Genomic DNA, 22,445 nt, shown 5'->3' on the forward strand with positions numbered 1-22,445 from the left:
TTTCGCCTTTTCGCAGGATTTTGAGATTTGGTCTCAAAGGTAAGCTGTCTCCGAGATTTATTGGTCCATTTGAAATATTGGAAAGCGTGGGAGATTTGGCTTACAGACTTGCACTGCCGCCGTACCTATCAAGTATTCATGATGTGTTCCACGTATCTTTGTTGAGACGATATGTAGCAGATGAGTCTCACATCTTACATCCCTCTGAAGTTCAACTTGATTCGGATTTGTCTTACGTGGAACGACCAGTTCGGATTCTCGATCGCAAAGACAAGGTGTTGCGGAATAAGATCATTCCTCTTGTCTAAATTCAGTGGCAGCGCAGAGGCACTGAAGAAGCCACTTGGGAATTAGAGAGCCGTATGCGTTCAGAGCATCCAGAGCTCTTTTGAGTTGTACTGTAGTTGTAATATGGATGTATGTGTATTTTTCCGTTGTAAACCAAACCTCGGTTGTATTCAACAGTATTTAAGTTGTTTATCGATGCTGTGATTTCGTTTCGTTCTTCTTCTAGCCTGATTTCGAGGACGAAATCTTTTTAAGTGGGGGAGAATGTAGTAGCCCGAATCCTATTTATTTAAATAAACATGATTAAGTATCTTTAATTAAGTAAATCATGTGTATTTTGGCTTTAGAGTTCGTGTGAGTAAGCCGAGGTGTAGCCCGGGAATAGTATTTGGTTGACACGCCTGCCGGGCAGGTGTCAAGTGCATGGTAACTGTTGGACACGTTCATGCAGGTAAGGTGAGGTGTCTTTGTGCATGTTGCCTAGCGACAGGTGTCCGGATGCATGGGATTTGATTGACACGTTCATGCATGTAAGGTGAGGTGTCTTTGTGCATGCTGCCTAGCGACAGATGCCCGGATGCATGGGATTTGGTTGACACGTTCATGCAGGCTGAGGTCTATAAATAGGCCATGGGATTTCTCATTGTGGAGAGGGTACTGTGTCTTTAAATGCAAGTTTTAGCTCTCTAGATCAGCCCGGGAAGAGAAGAGCAGACAGGAAGGGAAGAGCAGCCCAGAAAGGGAAGAGCAGCCCGGGAAGGGAAGAGCAGCCCGGGAAGGGAAGATCAGCCAGGAAGGGAAGAGCAGCCCAGGAAGGGAAGATCAGCCAGGAAGGGAAGAGCAGCCCGGGAAGGGAAGATCAGCCCGGGAAGGGAAGAGCAGCCCGGGAAGGGAAGAGCAGCCAGAAAGGGAAGATCAGCCCAGGAAGGGAAGAGCAACCCGGGAAGGACAGAGCAGCCCGGACAGAGCAGCCGGGCATAGCCGACGGTCCGAGAAGGGCAGTCAGGGAGCTCAGTATCGTCAGGGCAGACGACGGACTAGACCCGATTGATAGGATTTCCTGTGGACTAGGATTGCTTTACTAGAGGTACGAAAGTATTATCCGAGATATCCTGGTCGAGTATACATTTTTATATATGTTGCATGATTATTTGCTGTATTGATATATGTCATATGAAGCATGCTATTATGTCACGCTTTATGCTGCATGCTGCATTTCATGTTGAGCCGTATCTCTTTCGAGATAGCCTTTATTGTTGAGCTGTATCTCTTTCGAGATAAGCTATATCTTGTGGGGCCGCTCAGCCCTGTCTTGTGGACGCATGGACACCGAGAGTACACAGTGGCCGACGGGTCCGGAGGGCTTCGGTGATCCGGGACATTTTAGGTCCACGTCTGATCTTGTAGTGGATGCAGTGACCCAGAGGAGTACCGCGCGGCACTATCCACTTGGCGCCTCTAGACTGAGCATATTGAGATCTTTTGTGACTCCTGTTTCTTGACTACCCTGGTATCATATCATAGCATGTGCATTTCATATAGGCTTGTATACTCATGCTTTTGTACTGGGCGTTCTTATCGCTCACGTCCTCGGTTTTGTTTATCTTGGACACCCCATTCCCACGGGACAGGCCTCAGGTTGGATGGCTCAGGAGGAGGATGAGGAGGACGTTGAGTAGCCGATTGAGTTAGTTCTTCAGTACTGTTTTGTTTCGATATGGTTGTACCGCATATTTTCATTTTAGTTCGAGTTGTTCTGGATTTCGATTGGGTTGTATAACTATCGTTTGTTGGCCTTTTCCGCAATTATCTCTGATTGTTATTAATTAAGTTAATTGCATGCTTAATTATTGATTAGTAGGTGATTCTGGAACGGGTCACTACACTACGTCACCCCTTCTTCCCCTTGGGAAGGATCCACTAGAAGACTTTGATTTATACAACACCTTGTACAAACCCATTCAGCTAGAACTTACCCACTGCCTAAACTGAACTCCTAGCACTCACGATTGTAGGCAGCACCTCACAATCAGCATATTGTTTAATGTCTCATATGCAAAGACTACATACACAAGTTTTACGTCTTTGTGCAAGACTCACTCAACTAATCTTTGAACTTCAACTCTCTTCTACATGTGTGAGTTATTGTGTGTGAGGAATTTATCATTTACAGTGTGCATCTCAAATGTATCCTCACACAAGGGCTAGTGCTCTCAACTAGCTGATTTTTTCATGCTAACTGCCCATGCTTTGAATCCACTTCCAAAAGCTCTTGTTTGATCTTCAAGATGTTGTATTTATAAGCCCCAACAATGATATATACGTTAGACACAAGAATATGACCGTTGGAAAGTTTTTGTACTGTTTCTGGAATTGCAACGGTCAAATTCGTCTTGCTGGACATTTTCTCGACTGGTCAACTCTGGTCAACTGGTCAACTCAACTGGTCAATCAGTTCAACCGGTTCAGTTGGTCTGGTTCAGTTCAGTTGGTCAGCAGCTGGTTCAGTTTCAGTTCAGCTGGTCAGCAGCTGGTTCAGTTTCAGCTGGTGTGCTGAAATCAGCAACTGGTTCAGTTTCAGCTGGGGTGCTGAAATCAGCAGCTGATTTCAGTTTGTGCAGAACCAGTAGCTTCATCGTCATTTATCAGCATCGTTAGCTTCAATTCAGACTTTGACTTCTAGAATGATTTGTAGATCTTTGTCTTATCTTTCCAACGCATACTTAATCGCTTCATTTCGATAACCGAGCTGAGAGATATGACCAAAATACGGCAGCTGCTCAAACACAACTGATTGTTATTTTCGTGTGATCAGTTCGGTAATTGAGCGATCAGTTAGACCATGATAACATCCGATTTTGCCCAACTGACGTGAAATTCGATTTGTTCTAAATTGAGTTTTCTAATCAGTCGAATTGGCGGATTGTCATTTGGATAATCCAGTTGAGAGATATCATCAAAATACCAAAGCTCGCCAGAAATTCAGTTTGTGCAAAATTCAGTTTCAGCTTGCTTCTTGTGTTTGCAACTTCACACTTGAGTAAATATGTTAGAAATACAATAACAAGTTTTGTTAACATCAAAATCAAGATTGCGAACTTGAAAAGTTCCAACAATCTCCCTCTTTTTGATGATCACAAAACTTGGATAAACAATCAACTCAACTAACATATTTATCCCCCTTTTTGTGTGAATCAAAAAGTCATATTTTCAAAACATTTTAAACAAAATTTTCTCCCCCTCAATATTTAAAAATAATAACTCCATTAAAATTACAATGAGTTCTCCCCCTATATTTTTGAAATTTTGAAAATTATAAAAGAGGAAGGATAACTAACAAATTTTCTCCATGGCTCATTTTCTGCTGCAGCACATATGCTCTATCTTCAACAAATAAACTGTATTTTCTCAGGCATAATTAGGCTGCAAATTTTATACCGCTGTAAACCTTTACAAGTCTAGTTTGCAATGCAAAAAACGGTTCGTCATTTGGACACTCGAGCAAGGAGATATGCCATTTTTCCTACGGTCGCTGCAAGCTGCGCGAAAATTCAGTTTTGCATATATATGTGTAAAAAATCTGAAATTTTCGAATTTTAAACATCAAAATCAGTTTCAATGTTCTTTCAAGAACACCCGCTCTGATACCAATTGATAGGATCGGTTAGGGGGGTAATCGTTGAGCTACAATAGCTCGGTTCTTGAAATATTGAACACCGATTAATTAAATCGAGTTTGGTTAAAAACCAAGCGGAAGATACTCAAAATAATCCTTCGTAGAAACCGATTAAATATTTTGGAAAGTATTTAAAATATATGCAAGTTGAATGAGTAAAAAGATTTTCGGTTGAAGCATTTTATCAAACATTTGGTATGCAATATTTTGGTATTTGAAGAACACAAAAAAATGATTCAACAATGCATCTTTAAAAACAGTGGAGATGATAAGTAAATGCAATAAATAAATAGAAACGAATTTGTTTATGGATGTTCGGAGATTTCAAACACTCCTACGTCACCCCTTCTTCCTCTTGGGAAGGATCCACTAGAAGACTTTGATTTATACAACACCTTGTACACACTCATTCAGCTAGGACTTAACCACTGCCTAAACTGAACTCCTAGCACGCACGATTGTAGGCAACACCTCACAATCAGCATATTGTTTAATGTCTCATATGCAAAGACTACATACACAAGTTGTACGTCTTTGTGCAAGACTCACTCAACTAATCTTTGAACTTCAACTCTCTTCTATATGTGTGAGTGATTGTGTGTGAGGAATTTATCATTTACAATGTGCATCTCAAATGTAAATGTATCCTCACACAAGGGCTTGTGCTCTCAACTAGCTGATTTTTTCATGCTAACTGCCCATGCTTTGAATCCACTTCCAAAAGCTCTTGTTTGATCTTCAAGATGTTGTATTTATAAGCCCCAACAATGATATATACGTTAGACACAAGAATATGACCGTTGAAAAGTTTTTGTATTGTTTCTGGAATTGCAACGGTCAAATTCGTCTTGCTGGACATTTTCTCGACTGGTCAACTCTGGTCAACTGGTCAATCAGTTCAACTGGTTCAATTGGTCTGGTTCAGTTCAGTTGGTCAACAGCTGGTTCAGTTTCAGTTCAGCTGGTTAGCAGCTGGTTCAGTTTCAGCTGGTGTGCTGAAATCAGCAGCTGATTTCAGTTTGTGCAAAACCAGTAGCTTCATCGTCATTTATCAGCATCGTAAGCTTCGATTCAGACTTTGACTTCTCAGAATTATTTTTAGATCTTTGTCTTATATTTCCAACGCATACTTAATCGCTTCATTTCGATAACCGAGCTGAGAGATATGACCAAAATACGGCAGCTGCTCAAACACAACTGATTGCTGTTTTCGTGTGATCAGTTCGGTAATTGAGCGATCAGTTAGACCATGATAACATCCGATTTTGCCCAACTGACGTGAAGTACGATTTGTTCCAAATTGAGTTTTCTAATCATTCCAATTGGCGGATTGTCATTTGGATAATCCAGTTGAGAGATATCATCAAAATACCGAAATTCATTTTGTGCAAAATTCAGTTTCAACTTGCTTCTTGTGTTTGCAACTTCACACTTGAGTAAATATGTTAGAAACACAATAACAAGTTTTGTTAACATCAAAATCAAGATTGCGAACTTGAAAAGTTCTAACAATAATGCTGGTGAATTTACTTCCCAGACTTTCGATGATTATTGTATGTCTATGGGAATCATTGTTGAGCATCATGTTGCTCATGTACGTACACAGAATGGATTGGGTGAATCATTAATTAAACTTCTGCAACTGATTGCTAGACCAATGATTATGAAAACAAAGCTACCTATTTCTATATGGGGACATGCAATTTTACACGCTGCTTCATTAATTCGCATCAGACCAAGTGCATATCATAAATACTCCCCATTGCAGCTTGCATTTGGTAAAGAACCAAACATTTCTCATCTGAGAATTTTTGGATGTATGGTGTATGTGCCTATTGCACCACCACAACGAAAGAAAATGGGACCTCAAAGAAATGTTGGAATTTATATCGGTTATGATAGTCCATCAATCATTCGATATCTTGAACCTCAGACAGGCGACGTGTTCACAGCACGTTTTGCTGATTGTCATTTTAATGAGGAAATCTTCCTAATGTTAGGGGGAGAACAGAAACATACCGAAAAGGAAATTACATGGTATGTATCTCATTGTTACATCTGGATCCAAGAACAAAACAATGTGAAATAGATGTACAACATATTGTGCACTTGCAAAGAATAGCAAGTCAAATGCTAGATGTATTTGCAGACACAAAAAGGGTAACTAAATCATATATTGTTAGAGTAGGTGCCCGTCGAGCCAAGTGTTGACCAAGTGTTCACAATGAAACTCTATGTATAAACGATCTTTATCTTAATAATATTTGAAATTATTATTTTTGGCACATCTTTATCTGTATACCCATGCTAGTTGCATAGATAAAGCCCTTGAATATACAAATAGTAGAAAGAATATGAGATGCTCATATGATGAGTATCATGAAACTCATATTTGGAATACTGTATATTCTAAACAGTTCCTAGTCGATTAGGCCGCTGCTAAGAAGGATATAGGCCGCTGCTAAGAAGGATATAGGCCGCTCGAGTTCGAGACTAGTATCTGCGATGTGAGTACCATGTTTTATTGGTAGGGGACATTGTGATGTCCGAGCATGCAGATAGGTGCTCCTTGTAGAGTGCACTGAACAACCCTCCATAAAGGACTTTCCAAGTAGTTCTCACTTATCGAGTGGAAAAGTCCTAGTTTATGGTTTCACACCATTAGTCCTTATGACCCGGGATAACATTGAGACTCTATGTGCTAGAATTACACTTTGACTTGTTTACCGACTCTCATGGGGTCATCAGGGGGCAAGGTTGGGTGTTCTGTCGAAACATATAGGAGTCGATGCATTGTAGTCGGGGATTCAACGCTTACCTTCGGGTATGGATATCCTATTTGTTCTCATGTGTATGTAGGTTGAAATCTCTGATCAGAGTATGCTGGTAATTATGAAAGGGGTTTCATAGATTACACCATCGATGCAACTACGACATGACACATAGTATTGATTCATTGACAACTCTCGATAAACCAATGGTTGTCGAATCGGTCGGGATATATGAGTTGAAGGGACCGTACTGTACGCTAACCATAATTGAATGGTTCTTGCAGACACTATCATTTGATATCTAGGGAATCATATAAGCGATGCTGCTAGGCGTTTAACATGATTGGTTGGGTACTATCAGACTTGAGTTCTGACGTTCTTGTTATCAAGGAGTTGATAATTAAGAATGGAGCAATTGGGGTATGCTCATATAAGGACATGTTTAGTCCGAATCACATGGAGATGTGAACCCACGGCTAGTTGTATCAATGAACCATTAAGGGCCACACAAGTACTAGCTTTCTAGATCCCGTTGAGAAGTTAAAATAGTTCAAAGTGTTGAACGGCTTATAAATGAGTTTATAAGCGTAAGGAAAAATAGAAGTATGACTTCTATGAGGGAAATGTAACTTTTAATTTGTGGAAGTGTTCCTAAATTAAAAGTTGGCTAAATAAATAATATATTTGAAAATTGTGATTTTTATAAACATTATTATGGACTAAATTAAATTAATTCAAGTGTTGAATTAATTTAACACTAGTGGGCCTAGTAGAGTCCAAATAATTAAATTAATTCAAGTGTTGAATTAATTAAATCATATTTGGTCTTGTAGAGCCCAATAGTAAAATAATTATTCAACTAGTGACTTGAGTGAATTCAAGTAATGTTTATCAGTCTCAAATATGTTTGAGATAATTAAAATAAGTCCATGGATTTTTAATTGTTAAAAATCAAATAAATAACATGCATGGGGAGGTGAAGAGTTGGGAGACAACTTTCTCAATATTCAAGACATGTGTCACACATGCCAACAACAACTTTTTACACTACCAAGACTAGTCTCCCTCACCCATTCAATAACTCACTTGGCCGAAATCTTCCACACAATTCTCTCAAATTTTTCTCTTCATTTTTTGGTTGAGGAAACAATACATTTCCCAAAGAAAAATGCTCTAATTTTTCTAGGGCAAAATTAGAGTGGTTCTAGCTAGTTGGTGGTGGGCTTAATATTTGAGCAAGGTGGGCTCAAAGGGAAGCTTGAAGATTGTATTTCCATTGAAGAGCTTAGTTGTATATCAACTAAGTTGGAGCCAACATCAATCTTTTAAGATTGATAGGTAAATTTCTAAACACACTATGAATGTCATTTTGGTGTTTTAGTATATGTTACACACTAGTACTAAGGTTCTCTTGCAAAAATCGAAAATTTTGTACCTTCCGTTGCGCATTCGGGCACCTAAAATCGATCCCTTTCATATATACATGCTGCGAATGCCCCTACTCGAATTGAAATTCCAAAAAAACAAATTGAAGATACTCATGATGTCATTAAACGCCTGAAGCGTGGAAGGTCAGTCGGTTCCAAGGATAAAAATCCTCGAAAAAGAAAATTCATAGAGAAACACAATGATCACAAAATAGAGAATGATGTTCCTGAAGAAACACATGATGATCACAAAATAGAGAATGTTGTTCCTGAAGAAACACATGATGATGAAGATATTCTGTCAGAACCACAATCTGACGAGAATCATGAAATCTCAATCATTATATTAATACTGGAAAAATATGGAACTTAAAAAATATAAAAGAAATCGATGATATATTTTCTTATAATGTGGCAATCGACATCGTAAATGGTAATGAAGATCATGAACCAAAATATTTTTATGAATATAAAAATCGGCAAGATTGGATAAAATGGAAAGAAGCCATCCAGGTGGAATTGGATTCGCTAAATAAACGTAATATTTTTGGACCTATAGTCCTTACACCTGAAGGTGTAAAACCTGTTGGATACAAATTGGTTTTTATTTGAAAGCGAAATGAGAAAAATGAAATAGTAAGTTATAAAGCTCGACTTGTTGCACAAGGTTTTTCTCAAAGGCCTGGAATTGATATGAAGAAACGTATTCTCCCATGATGGATGCAATTACGTTTCGGTATTTGATTAGCTTGGCGGTATCTGAAAATTTAGAAATGCGTCTTATGGATGTTGTTACAGCCTACTTATATGGATCACTTGATAGTAATATATATATATGAAAATCCTTCAGGATTTAAGATGCCTGAAGCACAAAGTTCAAAACCCAAAGAGTGTTATTCTGTGAAATTACAAAGATCATTAAATGGGTTAAAGCAATCCGGTCGAATGTGGTATAATCGACTAAGTGATCACTTGATGAAAAAGGGATATGTAAATAATTCAATATCCCCTTGTGTTTTCATTAAGAAAACAACATCCGGATGCGTAATTATTGTTTTATATGTTGATGATTTAAACATCATTGGAACGAATAAGGAAATTCAAGAAGTTGTGTCATACTTGAAGGAAGAATTTGAAATGAAGGATCTTGGAAAAACAAAGTATTGTATGGGTTTATAAATTGAACAAAAAGAATGTGGAATGTTTGTTCACCAGACAAATTATACAGAAAAGATCCTGAAACGTTTTAATATGGATAAATCAAATCCTTTAAGTACTCCAATGGTTGTTAGATCATTAAACATAGAAAAGGATCCATTCCGTCCATGTGAAGATGATGAAGATATTCTTGGTCCAGAAGTACCATATCTAAGTGCTATCGGTGCCCTTATGTATCTTACAAATTGTACAAGGCCTGATATATCTTTTGCCGTAAATTTGTTGTCAAGATTTAGCACATATCCAACAAAGAGACACTGGAACGGAATTAAACATATATTCTGTTATCTACGAGGAACGACAGACTTGGGATTTTTGTATTCAAAAGATGCTAAACCAAGTATAACTGGTTATGCCGATGCTGGATACTTATCTGATCCGCACAAGGCACGTTCCCAAATTGGATATGTATTTACTCGTGGAGGCACTGTAATTTCTTGGCGTTCAAAGAAACAAACGCTCGTAACAACTTCATCAAATCATGCTGAGATTATTTCACTACATGAAGCAAGTCGTGAATGTGTGTGGTTAAAATCAATGAACCAACATATCCAAATCTCATACGGATTATCATTCGACGAGAAGCCTGTTATATTATATGAAGATAATGCTGCATGTGTTGCTCAAATGAAAGAAGGATACATAAAAAGCGACAGAACTAAACATATTCCTCCTAAGTTCTTTGCATTCACCAAGGAGCTTGAGAAGAATAAATGTATTGATGTTCGTCACATTCAATCTAGTGAAAACTCATCAGATCTCTTCACAAAGGCACTTCCTACGTCAATATTCAGAAAGCACATATATAATATTGAGATGCGCAATCTACGAAATTTGTGAAGAATTGTTCGTGTCAACATGAGGGGGAGTTTATGTGACTGCACTCTTTTCCCTTACTATGATTTTTATCCCAATGGGTTTTTCCTAGTAAAGTTTTTAACGAGACAGTATAAAAACACGTAATGAATACAATCATTATGATTGTCATCACAAGGGGGAATGTTGAAAAATAATATTTAAAATGTGTGTATAAATATTTGAATGTTGAATATTTGAATGTTGAAAATAAGAGTTGTAAATATTGAAAATTAGTGTGTGATATGTAGGTAATGATGTATTTTATTTTTGGATTATTTGTAAAGAAATTCTATAAATAGCCTCACCATTTGTGAAAAAATTCACAATTGAGTAGAGAGAAAAATATTATAAAGTGTGTAGTTTGGTAAATTTTGAGAGTTTGAAATTTTTATTTTTTACCATAAAGTTTTAATTTTTTACAACAAAATCATCTAATAAAAAAATTAGTTTTTTTTTTCCGTTCAAAAAAAAAATTTAGTTTTTAAATAAATTAAAAAAATTAACTCTTTTTTTTTAATATACACTTCCAACGTTCCCATTTTCCTCATTTTCCCCGTCACGAACCTTAAGAGAGAGAAAATGAACACACCACCAGAAAATTAATATTCTGCGAATCTTCCTTGGGTTGAAGGCCGACGACTGAGCGCAGTTTCTTGAGCTCTCAATCGTGTTTTGATTGATTTCTCAATCTTCCGAGCACGCATATATTTCTTGGACCTTTGCCAAATTATCGGGTATGTAAAAATTTTGATGTTTCTTGCATTTTTAATTGTGTATTTAAGTGGATCCTTGAATTTTGTCTGGATTATTTCGTGAATTCTTGAGGTAAAGTGGCGATCTTTATTGGTTTTAGTGGATAGAATTTGATATTGGGATTATATTCGAAGCATTAGGCAGAGATCATTTGATTTATTGTGGTGAAAATCTTACCTGCAGATGCCTTGAAGTGAAAATAAATCAGAATTCTGTTTTCTCAGTATTGTCCGATGATGGAATGGATTTGGGTTGATTTTTTAAGGTCTTCAATTGATACGAGATATACAAAGTGAGTTTGGAAATTTTGGGTCTTTTTTTTTATAGTTTCAGAGAGGGAAAATGAATGTGGTGGTTAAAGTTGGTAGTATTATCACCCAAGGAATGTACTCTGTTGCCACCCCATTTCATCCATTTGGTGGGGCGGTGGACATAATTGTTGTCAAGCAGCATGACGGAACCTTTAGGAGTACGCCTTGGTATGTGCGATTCGGTAAGTTTCAGGGCGTTCTTAAGGGGGCTGAGAAGATAGTTCGAATAGAAGTTAATGGTGTTGAAGCTAATTTCCATATGTATCTTGATAACTCTGGTGAAGCTTATTTTGTTCGAGAAGTTGATCCAGAGAAGGATGATAATGAGGGTTGTAAGGACTCTGCCAAAATTGAAGCTGGCATTAATGTTAATGATGAAGTAAAAGGAAGTGAATTACAGAGATCGGAGGCTAATGAGCATAATGATGGTGGGGTAGAGGTGCGAGATGAACGTGTTACCCTTGGCATGGACCGGTTAGAGAGGGCTGATTCTGATGTGGAGAGAATATTTTACGAGTTTCAAGATGATAAATCTTCTCTGGTGGATTCGGTCGAGTTTTCTGAATATGGTTCTGGTAGATTTGACAATTTAGAGAACATGGAACATGTGTTAGAATCACAGGGTTCAAATTCAGAGGTCATTTTGGTGAGTGTTGATGGACATATATTGACAGCGCCTATATCATTATCGGAGAGGAATGCCGAAAATGTGCAACTAAATACGCCTCAATTTCACCTTGGCCCAGGTGAGGGGACTGAAGATTACAACAGAGGTGAAGCTTCTTGGCCTTCTAATTTATTGGATGAAATTGATGCCTCTCATAAAGTTACCACCATAAAAATACACGAAGCAGATAATGGGACTTTGTCTTTGTCTTCTGTACCACATTTAGAAACTTGTAACTTAGATCAAGAGCATCCATATAGTGAACAAGGAACTCCAGACTCCGTTCATCTGGACAGAGAACCTAGTATTGACAGCAGTTCCGATATTGCTTCTAAACCATTTAATAGGAATGAAGTTTTTAAAAGCTGCATGGAGCTTCAGGAATTGGCATCTCAGTCTACTGATGAGGATGAAGAACATAAGAATTCTTTGTTAGAAGTTCTTGACAAGTCTCCTCGAAGTCCTCTGGTAAATGGGGAATGTGAAGAGGGAAAAGAAGAAATATCAAGAAACAACGATGGACTATTCCCCCAAGATTCTGAATTTCCTAGCAGTACCCTTTTAACAGAGTTGAAGTTCAAACCTAAATCCCACGAAAGAGAAACTTCTGATACAGAATATGACGGTTCAGTTAGACTTGCGGTCCAGTCTGATAACAATGATCCAGAATTGCCGATACAAGCGGATGTAGATCTAGCATCCATGAGAATGCATAGTGGTGAGGGAGCTCCTGCTTCTGAAGAAGAACGTAGTAAAATTGAGCACCTTGAACTTCTCACTGGAGCTTCTATTAAAGGTATTAAAACAGACATTTATGCAATGCATGTTGTTTTGTTATAAAAATAAAGCTTGATTCTATGTACTATTTGTTGAATTTTGATATAATGGAAATGTAGTTATGAGAAAAAACCACATGACTCATGATTTACGTGCCTCGGCCATGAAGGTCAACATTATGACCCAATGTCCAGAAGGCTAGAACTCTTTTAATATTTAGTAGTTTGCACCACATGGTCTCTCTATGTAAGTGAAAATATATTGGGATAAATATGTTTTCAAATCTTTCTTATAACATATCTAGGATAACATCATATAAGAAATTTATCCAAATCTTTAACGATATTCAATTTGATTAAAATATATTATTTGATTTCTGGAAAATATTAATACTGTTTCTCATGTTTATTAATTGTCAACAGGGCTGGAGATATCTCTTTGTGGAAACTTGCTTCATACTGGAATGGGTTCAAGTGCTGCAGAAGATGTCTTTCATGCGAACCGCATATCACTGGAGGAATTTAAGTTTTCTGCCTCTTCGATTTTGGAGAATGAAAACTTAATCTTAAGAATACAGGGGAATTACTTAAAATGGGAAAAAGCAGCACATATCATTCTTGGTATAGCCGCTTTTGGTTTGAGTCTTCCTATTAAGCCACAAGATGTTATCTCTGTGAAAAAAGAAACACCAGAATCGAAGGAAGATGATTCCGATATGACTTCAACTCCATCACGAAGATGGAGGCTCTGGCCAATCCCATTTAGGAGAGTCAAAACACTTGAGCATATGGGTAGTAACTCATCAAACGAAGAAGTATTTGTTAATTCTGGATCAGTCTCACAAAGCCAACCTGAAGAACCAAGTTCGACAATCCATACAGTCACAGAGCCTACACGAAAGCAAATCATTAGGACCAATGTACCCACAATTGATCAAATAGCATCTTTGAATCTCAAAGAGGGGCAGAATAAGGTTAATTTCATTTTCTCGACTCGAGTTCTTGGATCCCAAAAGGTTCGTAATATGTTACCTTGTGCTTAGATTGGTTAATTATTTAGAGTTGGGAAAGGCTATACTCATCTTTACTCATACTTTCTGGAACAGGTTGAAGCTCATATATACCTGTGGAAGTGGAATACAAGAATTGTAATTTCTGATGTTGATGGGACAATTACCAGGTAAATCGTAATTCATTCGTACAATGAATTAACTTGTGATGTGCCCTATAATTTATTTTTCTTTCAACGTAACCGAAATGCTATTTGAAAATAGTTTACCAATTCAATTATATGTAGTTTATAGTTCTGTTATGTGTCTGGTTCCATGCCTAGGGGCCTGATATTCTTTCTTTAGATTATGCTGATTATCACTTTATATCGATGAAAATAAGTTGTGGTTGATATGATTTATGATCAACAATATTTTCTATGATTATATCACAATAAAATCATATCAAGTATTCAAGTCTATATCAGCAATCATAATACTAACAAATTTGATTTTAGATTATGCTATTTGATTTCTAATAGGACCTATTATGTCTTGTATGCTTGTGTCTAGGTCTGATGTTCTCGGTCAGTTCATGCCTTTGGTGGGAAGGGACTGGACTCATTCTGGAATAGCTCGTCTTTTTTCAGCTATAAAGGTAATGTTTTGTAATTTATCTTTTCAAGCTGATTGGAAATCATATATTCATATATTATTTTTCATGGGCTTAATCCATGCCAAAACATCTTTATGAATCTCATAGTTGATATCTGAAAATACTTAAAAATATTGAATTGGAGTGCGATAAACTTTTCATCGGAAAAAATGCAATAAAGATATGAAAATGCTATGTGTGAATGATTGATGTAAAGACATTCATTTATGGACTTTGAACCAAAGAATCAAAATCTGAGTCCCGACAAGTTGCAACTTTTTTTTTATCTGATGCAACCTGCATATTTTTCATTTTTCAAGATCTCTTTGGTTTCTGTTCATCTGAATTTCTCGTTTATTATGCAGCTAATGGCAGGACCGTAACACAATGCATGTGTATAAACTAGGGTGATTTTAAGTAAATATAATTTATTATGGTGTTTTTTTTTACTAAATGTGTCTGGATACCAAGGTTTCAAAAATTGAATCACATTTATATGTATGTCATCCATAACCAATGTACAACCGAATGTCTTTTTCAAATTATAACATAATCCTTTGTATTTTTTTTGTTTATTTAATTAAAGTTTTTTTTTTGAATATCTATATTTGGTGTACCAGAATTAGTTTCTATATGGCTTCTAATCAACCGATAAGGCCTGATAAAACATCTATCACTGTCTAATCAAAGCAACCAAATTCAGCCATTAATAAATAGTGATAGATAAACGATTAATGTTTAATTCATTCGGTGCAGGAGAATGGATACCAGTTGTTATTTTTGAGTGCTCGTGCAATCGTTCAAGCATACTTGACAAAAAGCTTTTTATTCAATCTCAAGCAGGTATGGACTGATCTGACTTCAAGTTTTTTGCACTTTTCCTTTAACTATTGAGCACCTGAATAATAAAAAAAGATGGCGGATAGTATCCTTTTTAGCTAAGTGGTTTAATTACATAAAGTCCTGAAACTTAGTTTTGACGACTACCAAAGATACACTTATGACTGTATTCGGTTTGACATATTTGAACTTTATGGATCTAAACTCCTTCATCAAAATCCATCAAATATGTTTTTGGCTACAAGGAAAAAAAAGTTGAAATTAATCTTTCGTGGCCAATAGTGTTTCATTTTATCTTCGAGGTTATTTGAAATTCCTCTAGGTTCCATTTTGATTGAAGGATTCGAGCGAATTTGATTTCAAATCCATTTTATTAATTTGGTTCAAACTTCAAAATTAGAAAGAATGATTGAAATTCCTTGTATTACCGAGAGCCTCAGATAAATTTTTTGCTTCGATTATGAATTTCAAATCTCGTCATCCCTACAAATTCAAATCCTCTCGTCCAAACACAACTTAAGAGTGTGTTTGGATTCATATATTTCAAATTCCTTGATTTGGAAGAAAGGATTTGATTTGGGAAATGATTTGAGAAATTGATTTCATACGACATCATCTTGGATGTATCTGAAATTCACCGCAATTTCAATAATTTCTATTGAAATTGTTTAACTTGATATAAAGTATGTTTGAAATTTACTTGATTTTTGTCAACCCAAACAAACCAAGAAATTAGAAATTCATCGGTCCAAACATAATCTTAAATCATTTGAAATCATTTGTTTTTCATATCATTTCACTCTAAAGCCCTTGCTAAATCTGAACAACGTTAAATCAACGTCATTGGAAATCTAACACCATGTCCTTCGCTAAATAAGAACCACATTAAATCAGTGTCATTGGAATATTTTTTTCCGTATCATTTCACTCTTTATCCCTTGCTATATCCGAACTCAGCCCTGGGTAAATTATAGTTCGTCTGCTAAGTCCAAGTTTATCATCTACCCGTTGTTGTCATCGATACCGTTTATCATTAATTTTTCATTTTCTATTCTTTTCACTCTTTATCCCTTGCTATATCCGAACTCAGCTCTGGGTAAATTATAGTTCGTCTGCTAAGTCCAAGTTTATCATCTACCCGTTGTTGTCATTGATACCGTTTATCATTAATTTTGCATTTTCTATTATCTTTGCACTTCAATAGATGTAATTGCCATCATAACGAGATTTAACCTAGTGAATTTCATTCAAATGCTTGCAGGATGGCAAAAGCTTACCAAACGGACCGGTTGTTATTTCCCCAGATGGCTTATTTCCCTCCCTGTTTCGAGAAGGTAGGATCCTTTTTCGTTAGAATCACTTATTATTTGAACCTATATTTTTTTACTGCATACAATAACAAAAATGTTCTCGTGTGAATTTCTTTAATGGCATGCCTTGAAAGTGAGACGATAGTAAAACCAAATCTCTTGGTTGGTGGCCTGTTTTGATTCAATTAGCTTCGTATGTCTGTGAACCATGCTATCATCGACTGTTGCTGCCTGGACTAAAGGACGTATTATATTTTCTGTATTTTGCTATTGACGTGAAATTAAGGCCATGAACTAAGATTCCATGGTTTGCTCTCTTGCTAGCATAATAGAATTGGTGAGATTTGTTAAAAACAACAAACTAAACAATAGAGAACTCGAATATGAGAATTTATGTGGAAATGCTTCTTATCCGAATGGGGAATTTATGTGTGACAAACTTTTTACTTGGTGGCAGTAATTAGAAGAGCTCCTCATGAATTCAAGATTGCCTGTTTAGAGGTAAACACAAGTCATCATGATGTATCTTCACAGGCATATGTTTTCCCTCGTAATCATATGATTACCAATTTTCAGGATATTAAGGCTCTATTCCCTTCTGATTACAACCCGTTTTACGCGGGTTTTGGAAACAGAGACACTGATGAGCTTAGTTACCGGAAAATAGGTATTCCAAAGGGCAAGATTTTCATCATCAACCCTAAGGTAGTAACCTTCCCCGCTCATTTCTTTGCAAATTAATAGGCAAACTCAACGTACATCTTCTCTCCCTCAACCGCGATTTATTATTCACATTCTTGCAGGGCGAAGTGGCCATTAATCATCGTATCGATGTCAAATCATACACTTCATTGCATACATTAGTGAATGACATGTTTCCTCCGGCTTCGATGGTAGAGCAGGTATTTTCTTAATCCTTGGGAGGGTATTATGTCCTTGTTAATTTTCGTGAGACATCCCTTTATCCTTGTTTTGCAGGAAGATTTTAACTCATGGAATTACTGGAAAACACCCTTGCCCGAAATTGAGGGACTGTAGAAGATTTGTTAGAGACGGTGGACATAGTTTTCGGTCCTGATCATACGTTTCAAACAGCGTTGAATCTCGTGCATCATATATACAAATGAATGAGACGCGTCATTCTTCTAAATATATGGTACATGAAATGATATACGGTTGTAGAAACACGATACAAAATGTTTCGATTTCTATGGTAACCGTGGACTTCTATTCATGACCAGTTATTTTCTTCTTCTTCTCCTCCACCGGAAGAATTTACTGAAACTCACTTATTCTGTGTAAACAGCACATTTTTATGTAACCATGTAAGCCATTGATCGGGATAATGAAACATCTGTGAGTAATAAAGCTCTATAATACTAATATTACCACTTCATTTTGTATCATTATTATTTTATATATAAAATAGAGTATAAGCAACAATAACGGGAGCGTGGAATAAAATTGGTCCAGGTTGATTTTTAATTTTTTTTTAATTTTTTATTAATAGGATCTAAGTTGATTTATTCGGTCCTACGTTTAAAAAATTGTTCCAAATGTTTATCTTGCTAGGACAGAAAATAAGTTTAGATGACGGTGAATAAATTTATAACAATTAGAGAAAATTTTATAGATCAAATTGTGTTAGCGTGATAAGAGCAGTTAAATAAAGCTACAGTGTAGAAATAACTCGAAACACAAAAGAAATAGAGTCTAGAGTTTGTTTATAGAAGTTCAAAAATAGATCTTCTACGCCTCTTTTTTTTTTTTGTTTCCAAAAAAATTTCACTAGAAGATTTGATTATTACAACCCTAGCATAAAACTCACCTTAGCTTAGTTCAACTATTTGAGGTGAAGCTCCTAACAACTACACAACAATATCAATATGTTCAAAAATTAAGTTTTATTACAGTTACAACTTTCTCACTAGACAATTTAGCTCAAGTAAACATAATAGGAATGAGAATAAAACAAGTGCACAAAGTTATTATAAATCGTTCTAGTAGGCTTTAAACGTGTGCATATCAACTTGCGATAGAACTTTGAAAGATGTTGTATGCTGAAATTCAGAGTGTTGGCTATCGTCAAAATTTCCGATTCATTCCACTTTTAGAGATAATGGCTCTAATGTTAATAAATATGAACGGTACTCACAAATGGATTGGATATTTGGATGTTAGACAAGTCAGCAAAGAATTTTATGTGTCCTTATCGTCTTTCCAGATATAGTACTGGATAAACTTTTCTTGATTAAACTAGATATGGTAACCAACAGATATTTGATTATGTTGCGGAGAGATAATGTTTGTGTTTGCTAATCAGATTAAAATTAAACTCTGAGATATATGTTTTTTGTATGTAGATGATGTTTTTAGATCAGTTCAACGATCATCTCGATTGTTCTAACTGATTCAACTCTATATATCCTTGACTTTTATAGAAGATCGGATCAATATCATTTTGTTCTTAAGCTCATGAGTCCGCTACTTATTCATATCAGTTCACTTAAATGGTTGCTTAACTGATTAGTCTTCTTTATCCTATCAGTTCAGTGTTCATTAGTTCAAATTCTTTATGTCCATCAGTTTCGTCTTATCGGATCAGATAAATTTGTAATCACCAAACTATGTCCAAATTTTATTCTTAACAATTTTCTCCTTTTTAATGATGACAAAACTAATTAAAGAGACATGTATTAAAAGAAGATTTTTTTATAGATAATCAAAGGCAAAACATAAAAAAAAAATTGTAAAAAAAATATCTTCAGAAAGTTTGATACGACGAACGACTTGGGTTATAACTACCCTATCCTGAACTGTTATGACCACCACTTGTGTTGTCCTGACTACTAGAACCACCACCAGGCGGCTTCATGTGCTGAAAAGGATGAGGATGAGGTGCTGATTTCGGCTTTTCTTTGTGATTTTCCCCTTTTTTGGCCTGAGGAAAATCAACAACTTCAAAGAGCTGTTTGCCAAAGGTTTCAATATGATTGGATAAGGTGGCCTCAATTTTATCAATTTTGCTGATCAGATTCCTTGTGGAACTCAAATTTGTTGCCCTTTATCTGCTTGAAATGAAGGTTAACAACTCTCAGTACTTCAGTAATCTGAGAGTTGATCGTTGTTTTGAAGAGCTCCAGATCAAATGAAGAAGGCAATTGATCATCTCAGAGTCCGTGATCTTAGTTGTCAGATTAGTGAGAGTGTGATTCATTGTTTTCCAAACCACAGACATTCATATCTCCAAGATTTGTGTTGATCTGTTCTGGCTCGAGCTGATGGGGAGGAGAGGCGGCAGTGAATTTTGAGGCAGTTCAAGATCCATTAGATGTTTTTATGCACTGATTTTCAAATCAGTTTGTTCCTCAGCATGAAATTCCTGGGAGTGGGGCGGGTGATCTGATTGATGCAGACTATCAAAAAATGCATCAAGAGAAGTCTCTTGGGGAGGAGGAGAGCTGATATGGTGTTCTGATTCTTGGTTAGGCGTAGGAGTTGGAGTCGATAGATCTTCAGCAATCTCTGCTTTTTCAGTCAGATGACGAGGAGAGGAAGAATTAACTATAGACTCAGTTGGCTCAAGGGAAGAGATCTGAGCCATTTCAGGTCCTTCAATGTTATCCATGGAGATTAGGATCTTAGCAGCTGTAGTGAGTGGCACTTCAGGAAGCTTGTCTGGTGAAGTAACCGATTGAAACACCTGCAAATTTTCAGTCTAAATACCATTTTGAGTTTCTTCTGTGGAATTTGTTTGAAAACACCATTCTTATCTGATAGGGTGCTGAATCATACTTAGATTGTTGATTAGGAAGATCTGATTTGTCCACTTGATTGGACTGATCTGTCAATTCGATTTGTTCTTCCATGTCAAACTTATTTGATACTATAGTTGTAGTTTCTGGCAGGGCAAGTGCAGTCGCAAATCTTTCCACATCACTTTCACATTCATGGACAACCCGAGGGCATTCATGTTACACCCTAGAATAACATATATAAAAATATTTATTTTATACATACGTGGAACATAGAAATATATTTTCATGGTTGGATTGCATTTTAAAATTTTTGGCGGCACCTCCCCGTAAAATGGATTTAACCTCTTTTCTCAATTTAGCATTCACTCAATAAAACTCAACATGTAAAAACACTTCTTAAAGTTCATAACCCTGAACAATAAATACCTCCAATAAAGAAGAAATGTATCTCATGCACCTATGCTAATCATGTGCTTTCAAAAAGTGAACATAATGCTTGAATAACTTTGAAAGTTTAACACACCAACTTACGTAAACATAAAACTGGACACCATTGATCAACATCATTCAAACAATTTCATGACCATAGACTTACAATATAAGTGGTTCATAGCTAAATACTTAACATTTCAACTTATAACACAAACATCCCATGTCTTAGAAATAATGTGTCCGGCAGGGCATATGTTCTCGCACCTTCTTTGACAAACCGACAACAAACTAACTTTTATGAACTGCATCACATGAAACTAAAGAAATTAGTTTGGAAAACTCAGCAAGTGAAACTCGTATAGTAAAAAAATAAATATATCATAATCATGAAAATGAAGGTAACTTCTTTTAAAACATTCAAACCATCAAGTCTTGAAGAAGATAGTAGCAACGTGTTATTGATGGTTTGTATACATGTTTCATAGCTTAATATGGCTTTCATATTTCAATGTCATTCATGTCATATATGATGACTGTTGACCAACCTATCTTGATTTGTGGTTTTTCCCTCCTTTCGTGTATTTAACACTCCTGTAGTGTGTCTTTCCCATCTTTCATGTATTTACCACAATGTTTGTGCATAATGGTTTTCTCATCTTTCAGGTATTTACCACCTTGTTCATGCGTTGTGGCGTTTCCATCTTTCAGGTATTTACCAGTATGATAACGTATTATTATTTAAGCCATATTCATTCAAAACTTTTGTCAAACACTTGCTAAACATGTTTATGTAAAATTCATGAACATCGTGTTCGTTCAATATTATTCAGTACATATACATGGTAATATTCCAATTCTTAACATTCAAAAGGAGATATGCACCAAAAATCAATATCAACATATACATGTACTCATGTGGGCAGCAAGGAATGAGGTACACTTACAACAAAGCTGAAGAACAATAATTGAAGCAACTTTACAGTGTTTCTAAGCTGCAAATTCGAGTAACTCGTCATCAATATTCATATTTCCTATATTCCAAGGTATAATTCAACCTACCTTTCCAACCTCATCACCTACGACAAGAAAAGAAGGAATAAAATACATACCTAATATCACTTTCTTGCGTAGGTGCCAAATTCATCTTGAATTTGAGGAGAAAGGGGATGAACTGGTGAGAATTTATGGGCAAACCTAAGAACCATTGGCTGTTCTCTCGCTTTTCTGGCGTGGGACCTGATAGAAATAGTAGAAATGAGTCAAAAATCGAGCCCCTATCATTTAAAGGCCTAAAATCGTGCAACTCGGCATAAATGCAGCTGCAGCGCCAATCTTTTGACGCTGAGGCTCCAGCACCTCGCTATTGCAGTGCCTCCTGCTCGGAAATCTAATCCCAAACATTATTTTTATTTTCTATTTAGAAAAGGTGGTCAACTTCAACGTTGAAGATCACTGTCTTGGATTTCATTTGCAATTAAAATCACTCCATTTGAAGCTGTAATCGGAAATTTATGCTTCTTTTACGATAATGTTGTTGGATCTCGGTTTTCTACACGCTCAAACGCAGCGGAAGTTTAAAAATTTTATTTTATTTTGACAATCAAAATATGATTTGTTTGGGCGTTTGTATGATTTTAACAAAACATACATAGCATGTTAGAATCGTTATACCTTTGGTGAATTAATCACTGGACACCAACCGATCCAGTATAACAG

General features: G+C 36.3%; 1 protein-coding gene and 1 long non-coding RNA gene across 4 annotated transcripts; one reads left to right on the forward strand and one right to left on the reverse strand.

Moving 5' to 3' along the window:
- Positions 1-10,787: 10,787 nt before the first annotated feature.
- LOC140817762 (phosphatidate phosphatase PAH1-like) lies at positions 10,788-17,791 on the forward strand. 3 transcript variants are annotated; one of them, XM_073177544.1, is made up of 11 exons: positions 10,788-10,972; positions 11,175-12,765; positions 13,169-13,761; positions 13,852-13,925; positions 14,308-14,392; positions 15,146-15,232; positions 16,491-16,563; positions 16,997-17,040; positions 17,116-17,244; positions 17,343-17,441; positions 17,518-17,791. In XM_073177544.1, the coding sequence occupies exons 2-11, from the start codon at positions 11,334-11,336 to the stop codon at positions 17,575-17,577; spliced, it is 2,676 nt and encodes an 891-aa protein (XP_073033645.1). In that variant the 5' UTR covers positions 10,788-10,972; positions 11,175-11,333; the 3' UTR covers positions 17,578-17,791. The 3 variants fall into 3 exon arrangements, with proteins under 3 accessions (XP_073033645.1, XP_073033646.1, XP_073033647.1); XM_073177545.1 differs by having other exon boundaries at positions 11,216-12,765; XM_073177546.1 differs by having other exon boundaries at positions 11,319-12,765.
- Positions 17,792-20,543: 2,752 nt separating this feature from the next.
- LOC140818384 (uncharacterized) lies at positions 20,544-22,198 on the reverse strand. Its single transcript, XR_012114971.1, has 3 exons — positions 21,839-22,198; positions 21,674-21,721; positions 20,544-21,031 (listed from the first exon to the last, which is right to left on the reverse strand). It is a non-coding gene; the product is annotated as an uncharacterized lncRNA (long non-coding RNA).
- Between the last annotated feature and the right edge of the window lie 247 nt (positions 22,199-22,445).

This window comes from Primulina eburnea, chromosome 17, assembly GCF_022965805.1.
Source record: "Primulina eburnea isolate SZY01 chromosome 17, ASM2296580v1, whole genome shotgun sequence".
Lineage (NCBI taxonomy): Eukaryota > Viridiplantae > Streptophyta > Magnoliopsida > Lamiales > Gesneriaceae > Primulina > Primulina eburnea.

Coding starts and splice junctions, on each gene's coding strand:
- LOC140817762 (XM_073177544.1), top strand. CDS start 11,334: ATGAATGTGGTGGTTAAAGTTGGTAGTATTATCACCCAAGGAATGTAC. Junction 13,926..14,307: donor GTTGATGGGACAATTACCAG/GTAAATCGTAAT, acceptor GCTTGTGTCTAG/GTCTGATGTTCTCGGTCAGT. Junction 14,393..15,145: donor GTCTTTTTTCAGCTATAAAG/GTAATGTTTTGT, acceptor CATTCGGTGCAG/GAGAATGGATACCAGTTGTT.